This window comes from Antrostomus carolinensis, unplaced genomic scaffold (genome assembly GCF_000700745.2).
Source record: "Antrostomus carolinensis isolate BGI_N321 unplaced genomic scaffold, ASM70074v2 scaffold30758, whole genome shotgun sequence".
Taxonomy (NCBI): Eukaryota; Metazoa; Chordata; class Aves; order Caprimulgiformes; family Caprimulgidae; genus Antrostomus; species Antrostomus carolinensis.
In genome coordinates, this window is record NW_010332847.1 from 25,222 (window position 1) to 37,979 (window position 12,758).

At 38.3% G+C, this 12,758-nt stretch overlaps 1 protein-coding gene across 1 annotated transcript in view; it reads left to right on the top strand.

Moving 5' to 3' along the window:
• The window catches only part of LOC104517641 (extracellular sulfatase Sulf-2), a gene marked incomplete at its 5' end in the record, with an annotated part of 32,183 nt that extends 23,863 nt beyond the window's left edge, over positions 1–8,320 (top strand). The window contains 8 exons of the mRNA XM_010173665.1: positions 1,536–1,630; positions 4,147–4,206; positions 4,644–4,813; positions 5,304–5,446; positions 5,669–5,792; positions 6,799–6,829; positions 7,138–7,194; positions 8,290–8,320. Of these exons, the coding sequence (XP_010171967.1) occupies positions 1,536–1,630; positions 4,147–4,206; positions 4,644–4,813; positions 5,304–5,446; positions 5,669–5,792; positions 6,799–6,829; positions 7,138–7,194; positions 8,290–8,320 (711 nt within the window). The remainder of the gene's footprint in view (positions 1–1,535; positions 1,631–4,146; positions 4,207–4,643; positions 4,814–5,303; positions 5,447–5,668; positions 5,793–6,798; positions 6,830–7,137; positions 7,195–8,289) is intronic.
• Between the last annotated feature and the right edge of the window lie 4,438 nt (positions 8,321–12,758).

Here is a 12,758-nt window from a genome sequence, read left to right on the forward strand (position 1 = left end):
TTTTGAAGACAAGATGCTGAGTGGAGAGAACCACAACTGAAGCGACAGCTGAGAAATGTCAAAAGCCCTAAGAGATGAATGAGAGACTTGTAAGCGTCCCCATCCTGGGAAAAATTTCATCTGGATCTTTTTCACATCTTATTAGCCCTGCTCCCCAGTGTACCTCTCAAAAAGAGGCCTTCAGCTGTCAAACATAAGCCTAAGGAAAAGTGAGCTTCATTAGTTTTGGTGCTTCTAGAATTGTTTCTTTTGCTTGCTTGTGTTTAACCCTTGCACTTTTTGGACTGAATTCATGTTCCTTAAGCTTGAAGAAACTGCGAGATAATTTGCCCTATGAAATTTGCCTATAAAACTTACACATTTTTGTCACTAATATTGAAGACTATAAGCTCAAACCCTTCACATGTGTTGTGTATGAAAGAGGCAGAGTTCTAAGGGCCAGATAATGGTGGAACAAATGCCAAAGAGGGGCATAAAGAAAAGACCTCCTGTAATCTCTTACCAAATTACAGGAATCCACAGCAGAGTCCTGTGTAAGAACTTTTATGGTACAGATTGATGTGTAGCAAGGCAGACAGATACTGAAAACTTGCTAGCTCTGCTAGGATTAAAAAGGGGTAATTTATTATCACCATACTCTTCTAATTCTTTTTTCTTCAGAATATGTAGGCTATATGGAGTGACAAAATGAGAGCTCATTTCTCTCCTGTTGTGTATCTGATTTAGGGTCACAGGGCTGGATTTTTGTTGTGTAGTTTTCCTGAACACTCCTTCTGGTCTATGCTTCAGCAGCCGTGTGCTTCTCCTAGATGTCTGATGGTAGTTTTAGAGTGACTTTGTTGTCCACACTGGATTACTTTGGTTTTTTCTGCTGTGTAAAGAACCAAGGTAGAAGCCCATCATACCCATCTGAGTGGAAATGTGTGCTCTGAGCTCACTGTGTGTGAGCTGGACTGAACAAAAGCAGGAGTTTCATTTACTGAAAAAAAAAAAAAAAAGGGCAGTTAAAAATAAACCATGTGGGTGGCACAATTAACTGCTAACCATATTCCATGTGGCCAGACGTTGCAAAGACTGCCATGCAAAATGACAGAGCTTTGCTGCTTTTCTTTTTCAGAAGCTCTGAAGAGGGAACTTCAGAGCACTCCCTCCCCATCCCCTTCTCAGGTTCATAACAGGCTGAAATTTAACAGCTTCATTTTCCTTTCAGTAACCTTTCTTCCCTCACAAATGTGCTGTAGAGCACAAGAGGAAAAATCTCAGTGGAACCAGGAGTAGTTATCTACCTGCAGCTGTGTGCCCTCCCATTCCCCCAGTGCCACATTCCGCTCTCACATTCAGCAATCAAAGCAGGCAAACCACCAGCGAGGTTTCCTCCTGCTGTAGTTTGCTGTTGGAAAGGTCTGAAAATGCTTGTTAGTGGTGAGAGTCATGGAAGGTGAAGAGGAAGCATTTGGTGAAAATAGAATGGGTTTCAGAAGGTTAGACTAACTCATGCTGTATTTTTTAACATGTATCTTTGCTTTTTTTTTTAGATTGAAACTTTGCAAAATAAAATAAAAAACCTGAGGGAGGTGAGAGGTCATCTGAAGAAGAAGCGACCTGAAGAGTGTGACTGTAACAAGATAAGGTATTTCTTATGTAACTGTAGCTGATTTCTGCCTTCACAGGAGAGATCAGAATCTGTTTTGTTAAGTGGCTGCCTGCTTATGCTCCTCGTATAATGCTTTCTGGGGCAGCTGACTGCTGCAGAAGTACAAGGCCCACCTTCTGCCAGGCTTTACTGCCTCTGTGTCAAGTGGTGATGATGTAACAGGACGTGTAATGTGGTTTATAAACCGGTTAGTTATGCTCTTGTACTGGCAATGCTGCTATTAGATACCAGAGATTAATACTTTAAGCTACAGGCTTTTTTTCTGAAAACTTGCTTTCCACAAGGGCAAATTGTCAATATGGTGCAGTGTTACACCAACATGTTTTTAAAAGAATAGAGTGTAAAGTGTATGGATTAATGGGGGGAGAGATGAGAGAATTTCTTCCCATTCGGTTTCTTCAAGGCTGGATGTATTATCTCACAGGATGCAATTACTGCAATGTTTTGCAGTTTTGCCACGTGGGAGAAGCAGCAATTTAACAGTTGATGCAGAGTAACTGTATTTTTGTAACCAGCACTGACTTAGTGCACCAGATCGTCCTTCTCTAGTGCAGATAGTCTGTGAATTTTAAGTGCAACAGGCAATACTAAATAGTGATTATGCATTAAGGTCTCTGCATAGTTGGTTTCTCATATAGCCAAATATTTGCAAAATGCCCACCAGTTGCATGGAAGGAAGGTTCAAGCACATCTGAATCCTTCTGGGGAGCAAGCAAGCTCTTGCTCTGCAAATAAGCACAGCAGAAAATCTTTCAGAATCAAATGTTGACCCAAACAGAATTTGCCCCTGAGAAAGCTGTTCAGAAAGAATCCAGGAGCAGCTGCTCCAGATCATAGTGGTCACAGAGCAATCTCTGAGGCTGCTGGGAGCCAGATGTCACCAAGAGTAGAGCAGCCACAGTAGCAGTACAAGTATTGCAAAAACAGCTGTACTTGAATGCATGCAAAAGCACAAGCAGCTTTAACTAGGTAACCTCTGTGGGAGGTTTGGATGACGTTTCCCTGTCTCATCGATGCAACAGAATGAGTTTTGGGGTGTACCACTTAAATCCTTGGAGGTGCAGCCCTGTGTGAGGTAGGTAGTCCTTGTGACCTACATGGATTCTGCAACAGATCACTAAAATACAGAGAACATCAGTTTCTTGGGTTATGCCAACCCATACATGGAACCTGTGGCAAAAAGCATTTGGAATGAAATCAGTATCATTGTAAATGGCAAATCCCCAAAATGTGTATATTGTCTTGTAAGCTACTGCTTTAAAACCTGATGTTTATTTAACATATACTGTGAAGATGAAGTTATTTTTATAATGAATGTTTTATAGTAAATGTAAAGAAAGCTACATTTTTCAAGCCCCGTATAGGAAGCACTTATATTTGTGCATAGCATTATTAAGATGAATAATCCCACTGAAATCAATGAAGTTAATCATCTGAATTATATATGTTTAAGTGGTTGCAGAATTGCATTGAATTGGGATTTAGGATCAGTTAATGAAATACCCAGTGTCTGTGCATGATAAAAAAATTGACTGAAGATAGATAGTTCTGTACTAATCTTATTTTGTTAATTTGCTATAAGGATTAAATCTATTAAAGCTCCCAACAGCATTATTAACCTAAAAGATTTGTTTTGAAGGGATTTTTAGTCTGACAACTAACTGAATTCTGATGTACTGTTTAGAAAATAACATTTATTGAACTTAGTTTGTCGTTGCTGATTTGTGTAGGTAGTGTAATGAACTTCATCAGTCAGAAAATACTGCCATCCACTAAGGCTGTTTTGTCTTTTTTAACTTTGCAAACTACACAGAAAGGAAATTTCTGCAGAATCCTGTAAGAGTGGCTGGAGACAGACAAAACAGTAGGACCGCCCAGCTCAGATGTGTATGCCTGCTTACACCTTCCATATCTCGGGATATATTAGACACTGCTATTGCTGGGACAGTTCCATGCAGCTTGTTAAAGTTTTCCTGGAACTTCTAGGAAGTAACAATGGAAAAAAAGCCCCAACCCTACGAAGTGCAACTGGTATTTAAATTCTTTCATTCGGAAGGAAAACGACAGGAAGGTGGTGTTTGGTTGTCTTCAGCTGAACAAATTAGTGCATATTCAGTTGAAGAACTGTTGTAACTGAATTATATTTTACATTATATTGATTTTATCTGCCCTGTATAGAGAAACAGGAATCAATGACACCTAAAATTGCAGATTGTAGCTGGAATCATCTGTGGGTACACATTGCAATACAGTGTGAGGGCACCAGATGTCCCTGTGCAGAGATGAGCTAAGGAAAGAAAGCAGCACAAGGCTCAGCAGCGCCTGACCCAGTCTAGCAAGGCTGCTTTGTATTCACCACACACCTGAATGAATAAACTGAAGGGAGAGGTCACCCTGAATTAAATCTGCTTCAAATCCAGTACCCAAGTGTGGTATGAACAGGAGCAATTGTCTTTCTGTTGTTCATCAACAATGCTGTTTTTATTTTCCAGTTACCATTCAAAACACAAAAGCAAACTGAGGCACAAGGGATCTAGTCTTCATCCTTTCAAGTAAGTGAAAGTCTGTTCCTTTGACACAGGAAATGCAAAGATGGTACCATTTGGTTGATGGCACCAGTTACAACTTCTTTTGCTTAGTTGGTATTTCATTTATCCTGTATTAAAAGGAATAAACAGATAACTGGGCAAGGAACCAAGCCCATGTTGAAATGCTTGTAAATTCAAGATAAGGTTGCTGGTTTGGGAAATGTCACATCACAGACTTCAGGCAAGCCTATAAGCCCCTTTGGCTTCCCCCACCCCCTCCCCAGTGACATAGAATTGCAGAGTTTTATATTCAGAAACATTTGGAAGAGAAGCCATTTAATTGAAAAAAAGGTGGGTTTTTTTTCCCCTCAAAGCAGCTTATTTTATTAGCTGCTTAATTTTTTTTTAGGTGTGTTCAAGTATAACAGAGTCTGCATGACCCTAATGTTTCATGTGTGCAGGAAAGCCCTACAGGAGAAGGACAGGCTGTGGCTGCTGAGAGAGCAAAGACGAAAGAAGAAACTGCGCAAACTGCTGAAGAGAATAAAAAATAACGACACGTGCAGCATGCCTGGTCTGACCTGCTTCACCCATGACAACCAGCACTGGCAAACTGCTCCCCTGTGGACACGTAAGGACACTTTAAACTAAGTCCTAGGTAGGCATGTACTGGCTAGGCTGGGCTGGGCTGCTGGGCTACTAGAAGTGACCAATACCATTAGTTTTGTAGCCAAAGACATGTAGCTTTCCTCATACTAAATAATCTCTGTTATGTGTTGGCACTATCCTTGCACAGAAGGCCAGGGAGTTAAAAACAAAAACAGTTGCAAATAAAAACCTACAGATACTGTGTAGAGTACAACTGTGTGTAGTAACTCACCATCTGGGATGTTTCCCAAGCAGAGAAGACAGGGAAAGCAGCTAGCCAAGATGTTCCTGAAATCAGCCATGCCATGTGGGTTGGGTAGGCACAGAACAAGAAGTGGATGCTGGAAGGTGTCGGCTGCTTTAGAGCTCAGGAGTGAGAGAGTAACTGTCTATGAATAAAGTAACACCAGAACCAAAACATAGTAACAGTGCCTAAAGACAGCAGCTTATGTCTGTAACTCTTGTATTTCCAGTGGGCCCTTTCTGTGCCTGTACCAGTGCCAACAACAACACATACTGGTGTCTGAGGACAATCAATGAGACCCACAACTTCCTGTTTTGTGAATTTGCTACTGGATTTTTGGAGTATTTTGATCTCAATACGGATCCGTATCAGGTACCTGATCACAGAACAGCTCTAGAAATACATCCCTGTCCCTTACTGATGATAAAGTGAAATAGCACAATATTGGTGCAGGATGTAAGTAAGGCCTAAATCACTGACCATAGTACGATTTGGCTTCTTTTCCTGTTGCAAATAAATCACCTGCATTCCACAGTGAAAGTTGCCAAACTACAGAGCAAATAGTTACTAACAAAGAACCTCTGTTTATTGCAGCTAATTAATGCAGTGAATACGCTAGATAGAGACGTTCTCAATCAACTGCACGTCCAGCTCATGGAACTGAGAAGCTGCAAAGGGTATAAACAGTGCAATCCAAGAACCAGGAACATGGATCTGGGTAAGTGCTTCTCTTACATTCAAGAACTCCCCAAAGGAGATGGGGCTCTTACTTCCCATTATGAAACTTGTATCAGTCAAAAGGATTTTACTATTTGTTTATACTGGTGATGTCCTGCTGAGGTTGATGGCTGCATGCTCAAATTTTTGTATTTGTTCAATTTGTTATGTAATATTCCTTAAATGAAGAATGGTACTTAACTAGTATTGTGAGGAGTAGTGCTGAGATGCAGGGGAAGGAGATGAGGAAGGAACAAAACTGATTAAGAGAGGGAAAGAATACCCTAATAGCCACTTCCCAGTTCTTAGACTTTAAAATAGCAGCACATCTCAGAAGGATGGCATCGTGCTACCAAGAGATGTGCTCTTGTAACAATGGATTTCACTTCCAAAACCAAAATTGGCCTTTACTCTTGTTCTAGGTTAGTTTTTTGCCCTTTCCTATTCCTTAAATTCTTTCTGGATCTGTTTTTTTATACTGCTTGTGATTCTTTTTTTCCATGTTTAATGATGATAGCAAACCAGAAGGTACAGTTACTGTATTTCTCCTTTTTAAACTGCATTTCTTATACCCCTTAGAACAATTAAGTTGACATAAGAAATGCTGTTTTAATAAAATCGTAGCCTTTAGAGCTTGAAGACCTCCACTCCCAAAACAGTTATCTGAGTCCACCAAAGCCCAAAATATTATTTCAGGTCTTATTTAGTACCTGCACCACATGGAGCTGTACATTTCAAAATCAGCAGGTTTTGGCATTTCAGTACACCACTGAAGGATATTTACAGAAAAGTTTAGAAGATATCTATCACAATTTACAACCTATTTTACCTAGAACAAGGGATTAAATACAAATATAAGAGTTACCACATATGGAAATATTTATCATGGCAAGACATGCTAATCTGTTAATATTCTTGGGTCTTTTTTTAAGTTGTGCCTTACCTGATGCCTTACTGCATTGCAGGCGATGGTTCCTTAATAACACTGTTATTTTTAATTCATCTAGGACTTAAAGATGGGAGCTACGAGCAGTACAGGTACATATTTATTTATTATTTTTTTTTTTAAGTTAAATTATTATTTTCAAGTATTACCTTCATGCTAGAGTTAGTGTGGGATTGGGAACCACATGGACAGACACTGCCTGGAATGGCATTGCAAGATCTTTCCACGCCAGTTACTTGGAAACACTGCAGCTATTTCTGTTTCAGTGTCACAGCATGTTCTAATCTTTGTAGTCAAAATTCAGGCCCAACTCTTCTCCTTCCTCATCTTTCAGACTGTAGTGCTGGTGGTTTTCTTGGTGATGGTTAACTTTTTTCTCCTTTTGCTGCTTGAAAATTAGGCAGTTTCAGCGTCGAAAGTGGCCAGATGTGAAGAGACCATCATCTGCCAAGTCACTGTGAGTTGGGAGCAGTTCACAAAAAGCATTGGCTTCTCCTTACCTTTCTCTCCTTCACTTTTCTTTTTGCATGCAGCACCTTTTTTAACATCATCATCTATTCTCATGGAATGCTTAAGTGGGAAGTCCTCTAAATTATGCAAGAAATATGATGCTGCCATCATTACAGGGAACTACTGCGGTACAAACCCTCTTGGTACATGTTTTCTGGGAATCTAGGAACGTTAAGGTCAAGGTAATTTCAAACCTGAGCAAAGGTGGATGCTCAGTTGAAGAACCCAATTATGGTTAACTGCCATTAAAAATTAAGAGACCATTATATTGGTTTTGTCTAAATTTAAACTTGTAGCAGCTACCTGGCCTAGTGGTCTCTCACACCACCCAGAAAGAACAAAACTGATTGTAATTTCCCAGAGCAGAGAGAGTACATCATGTATTTTCTTGCTATTTATCCAACCACAGCCTTGTGTTGTGAGCAGAAAAAGCAAGTTAGAACACAGTAGACTCCAGGACAGATCTGTGCATTTTGTTTTATTCTGACATTATACTAAAACTAGGATTGCTTTTTGCTTACTTTACTGCCCTTTAAAACTTGAGGATGATATTCAATTCTCAACTTGCCACAGCCCAAAGGTGAGATATAAATTTAAAGACATGAAAAATAGTTACCTTTGCCATGCCAGTTACTGGCTCTGTATCTCCCCTTAAACAGTTCAGACTTCAGCTCATTAAAATCCTAAGTTGCTCTCAAATTGTGCAGTGAAAAAATATGTAAAAGTACCTTAACAGGCACAGTCCAGCATTCTCAACTTGCCCAAGAGGATTTGCTCATTTCATGGTAATATTTTTATTTCTAGTTGAAGACATCAAAGACTAGTGTTAGAACTCAAAAGAAGCGAGAATTAATGAGCTACAAGTTCTGTACAGGTTGAAGTTTCACACATCATGGATTGTTTCTGTGACACACCAGCTGTGTTTTTCTAGCTGGTCCACAGTGTTTCAATTGGTTTTTCCTGCATGGAACCATTGAAAATACATTTTAACCACTTCCTACTAGAATGTTATACACTAAATCCTGTTTGTTTTATTTTAAAGAGGACAACTGTGGGAAGGATGGGAGGGCTAACCTCCCCCAACTGCTGCACCTCCATGAGGATACAAACTGGCCAGAACTTGAATCAGTGTACAGACTAAATGAAAACGTGTCTGACTTCAGAAAGAATCATCGTGTTAGCCTGGAGAACTGGAAAAACGCTGAGGCTGAAATAGATAGAACGTTTGCACTGGTGAGTGAATTAGATGCAGTGAAATGATGGGAAATGCTGTCAGAAATACAGGTCTCTGAAATCCCCTATTGTACCTGCTTTTTGCTTTGGATTATACCTCACCTGCTTCACAAAGCATCTTACTTCAAGAAGACACCACTAACACGGATCCAGGAACTGACAGAAGAGGAAATGCAGCCGCATCCCAGAGAGGATTGCCATCCCAGGCGGCAAAGTGTACACAAAGACAGTGGAAATAAAACATTTTTCAGTTCAACTATATCTTCAGTTGTCATGAGAAAAACTTCAAAGCCAAGTATAACTCTACAGCAAGATTTAGAAAACATGGATGCTTTTGCTTCTAACTGGGGTAAAGTTAATGGTGGAAAAGAACTTTTAAGAGATTCAGGAGTTGAAGCGAGCAGCATTGAATATTCTCAACACCATGATCATTTCTCAGATTTCCTCTGAGGATACATTTTAGTTCCATGTCTACTTCTCCATCCTGTTGGCACCTCTAGGAAAATTAGAGAAAACCTTGACTAACAGGACACCAGATTTTTTTGAGGGGTTGTGTAAATATTGATCAATATACTGTTTGAAGAGAAATTCCTTCAGGTTGTGAAGAATTTTGTTAATAAAAAGAGTGGAATGCCCACAAACCATTTCTCAAAATGTTACTTAATGTTGCATAGTACATTTCAGAATTTATCCATTTTTAAAAGTACTGAAAAAATTCAGTAAATGTACATCTTAAATTTTAATGAAATCAGATTTGTATGAAGTTTTTTTATGTGGTAATATTCTACTGTATGTTCAAAACCAAAACAATTCCTTTGAGAAAGCAGCATTTGCTTAGTAGTAAACTTTTACATTTATTTTTTAAAAAGGCAGCTCCAAGAAGTTCAATACTTGTAGCCAATAAAAAATAATCTCATTATAGTTAGTCTACAGAAAAGTAGATGTTCTGAATAACAGTTACTGTTTAAAGGCTTTTAAAGGGAAAAAAACATCATTTTAGTAAGGAAGCACAGTGTACAGAGTCTATTTGAGTATTTTCATAAAGACATTATTAAATACATTGTAGTCCAGGCACTAGCAGTGATATCTGTATTTATAATTTTTTTCATGTTACCCTGCAACCTGTTTTAAAGGCACATGCAGGAGGGAGCTCACGTGACAGACTCGACCAGCTGTGGCCTTCACTGTTAACAAAGAGGTACTTTTTTTCAAAACACAAACTTAGCCTGCACTCCTAGAAACCCAGTGTAAAAACACATCATGGAAACTATTTTGGTAGCCTTCCTGGTTTTGCACAAATTCAAGTGGAATTACTTCACGATGGATATAGATCCTCACCATATACTCAAAAAAATATACTTGAAAAAAAAAAACCAACACACTCAAAAAGTGGCAGTGGGGTCTCTCATTGTATGTGCTATATAGTAAAACTAGGCTTGAGCTTGTATTTGTATCACATGTGAATAAGTCAAATACATTTCCCAAAATCTTCTTGCAAGTTTTTTTTTTTTAATTATGGAAGTAATATATGATTGTCTTAATCTAGCCATAGATTTTGTTTATAACCTGTTACAGATTTCATGGACTATCAGAAACATCTGCTAGATGATGAGATCCTGGAGCAATACAAATAAGTAAAAAATACTGACTTTGAACTCAGCAGTAGAAACACATTTTTGCTGCTTTCCAGAGAAAAGTGCTAGCTTTTTACCATTCCCAGTGAGTATGCAGAAAGAATACTAGGTTAGATTAAAAAAAAATTTGCACTTACCTTTTGTTTGTGTTCAGCCTGTTGTCTTTGCCGAGGGCGTATCACTGTCCTGCGTGGCCAGTGTTACCTGTCAGTCAGAAGCCTGAGAACTGACCCCGTCCCGTTATACAAACACTGAGCTGTGGGGCTTGTGTGTGACACAAGCAGCAGCAGCCGCTGTTTTAGGAAAGGTAGGTTGCTGCCAAGTTATGGGGAAAGCTACCACCTCTTCTCTTTTCAGCTCTGCTAAAGGCTGCTTTTTACACTGAAAAAGACACAAATTCCAGGCAATGTTAATGCAACTTCAGTTGCTAAATGGGTCTTAGAGGTGAAAGGTCAAAGTTGTCATTCCCTTCGCTTTTATGGCCAATTAGGGCAAAAATTTAAATCATTCACTATCCATAGCTTTCTTCAGTAGTAGCACTGGATTTTTCTCTGACCTTTCCAGGATACAGTTATCAGCCAGCTAATACACTGCGTCACCAAGTTCCAATTTTAAATAGAAACCTTTATTTACATTATTATTAACATCCAAACACAAAAATCAGAAGAGCAGTAATACCTTACAACCAACTCTTTTATAAATCAGTCTCCGTGATTTTTCTGTTTTGCAAAATACAGATATTTCAAGCAATACTTATAATGTAAACTAAACTTAAATGCAATTCTCAATACTGTATGCCTTCTCCTGAGAATTTTTTAAAATATTGCTCTCAGAATTACATGGTTTCATACTTGCTGTATCATTCTGTCATCTGGTAGTCTGCACATAAATTCTAAAATAAAATGTGTGCTAATCGGTGCAACATTCAAATACTTCTTTCTTATGACTGAAAAAAGGGTCCTGATTTTCCAACTTTAAAAGTAGTATTTTAGGCCAAGTCTGGAAATAAATACTACAAATGAATTTCATTAAAACATGGTTTCTGTGATCAAAAGAGTAACAGAGATGTAGCAAAATGACACTCATTACGCAGCAGTGATCAGAGGTTGTTGCACTAGCTAATTGTTCTTTTACTGTTGAAAAATGTTACACAGGTTTGGGGTTTTTTTTAAATATAGGAGAATCTGCTATAGAACTAAAACAGAATTGATGGGAGATATTAAATTTTAACAGATCTCAGTTTTATTTACTGCAGTCAGGAAGATTTTCAAACCTGATGTAGTACTTAGGATCAGTGCTGCCAAGAAAGATGTCATCAATACATTTTAAAAATGCCCCCCTTCCCCCTCTTAATCAAGTTTAAACTAAAAATCTTTGGATTCAGCAAAAAAGTAGATACTGTAAAGCTCCAACATTCTAAACACAGATGAGAAAATGATGATCCTTTATAACATCAGTCAGGTACCAGTTATACATAGATGTATAAACAGAATCACTCATTTAAGAAAAAGTAAAAGGGCACAATGTATAAAGTAGTATATTGTCTAAGAGCTCACCTAATGAAAGCAGTCAGGGTTTGTAGTTTCCATCAATATAATGAACAACTACAAAATATAAAGATTGTTCTACTCTGGTTCGATATAAAAAGCAAGGGATTGTTGCCTTTCAACTTCAGTAGGCAGCATTTACTCAACAAATAGATATGTTCCAAGAAGTAAAAAAGCAGATAAAAGTTCCTTAGGTTTTTACAAGTTTTGCATTAAAACACACACATGAATTGGACTGAAGGTTTCAAATAAATACTATCACCTAATCTATAGACTCGGCACTAATTGCAGAGACAGGGTTGCATAAAGTAGATCGATTGAATCTACATTCCCTTTAGAACACAACTGGCTGTGTGCTAAGAATAAACTTTTGGAGAATATTTCTAGATAAAGTTATTTCTACTAAAATGGAAGATCACTGAATATTCTGAACAATAAAACCACCTCTTGCTTACAGTACCAAGAAGAAGCAATCAAGAACACAGATAATTTTTTTTTACTCACTTGGGAGAAGTCAGTTTCCATTACACCGTGAACACCAGACCAAAAGCACAACACACCTTAAACATTTCCGAGTCATCCCTTATGGAAGTTCAGAGGTTTGACTCGTTGTAACTGCCTGAAACTGGAAAATCTGTAAAGGGATCTTCAAGGAACCAAAATGGTGGGGAGGGGAACCTATCAGCAAATAATATGAATAAATTTGTAACCAGACTTAAATACTGATATGAGAGAAACCTGCTTAGAAAATACATTCATTATGATTAGAACAATCCAATGAGGTGCAGACATTTGGTTAAAGTGTGGCTTAATATCCTTAAAGATTTCTGGATGTCATGTAACAACAACTATTTTGCAACAGACAGACATTTTTGAAGAACATTTAGAGTTCATTAAAATTGACCAAAAAAAGACACAATCCAGATTTATGAACTGAAAAGGCAACATATAGAAAGACGTGGCCGTCATGGCAAGTCCTAACATCTTACAATGCAGAGCCTTTTTGCCAAATTGCCTTATGTGAAAAGAAATGTAACAAAGTGCTCACAGGTGGAGAAAGCATTTAACAACTGGTCTTTTATAAAAAGCTATATGTT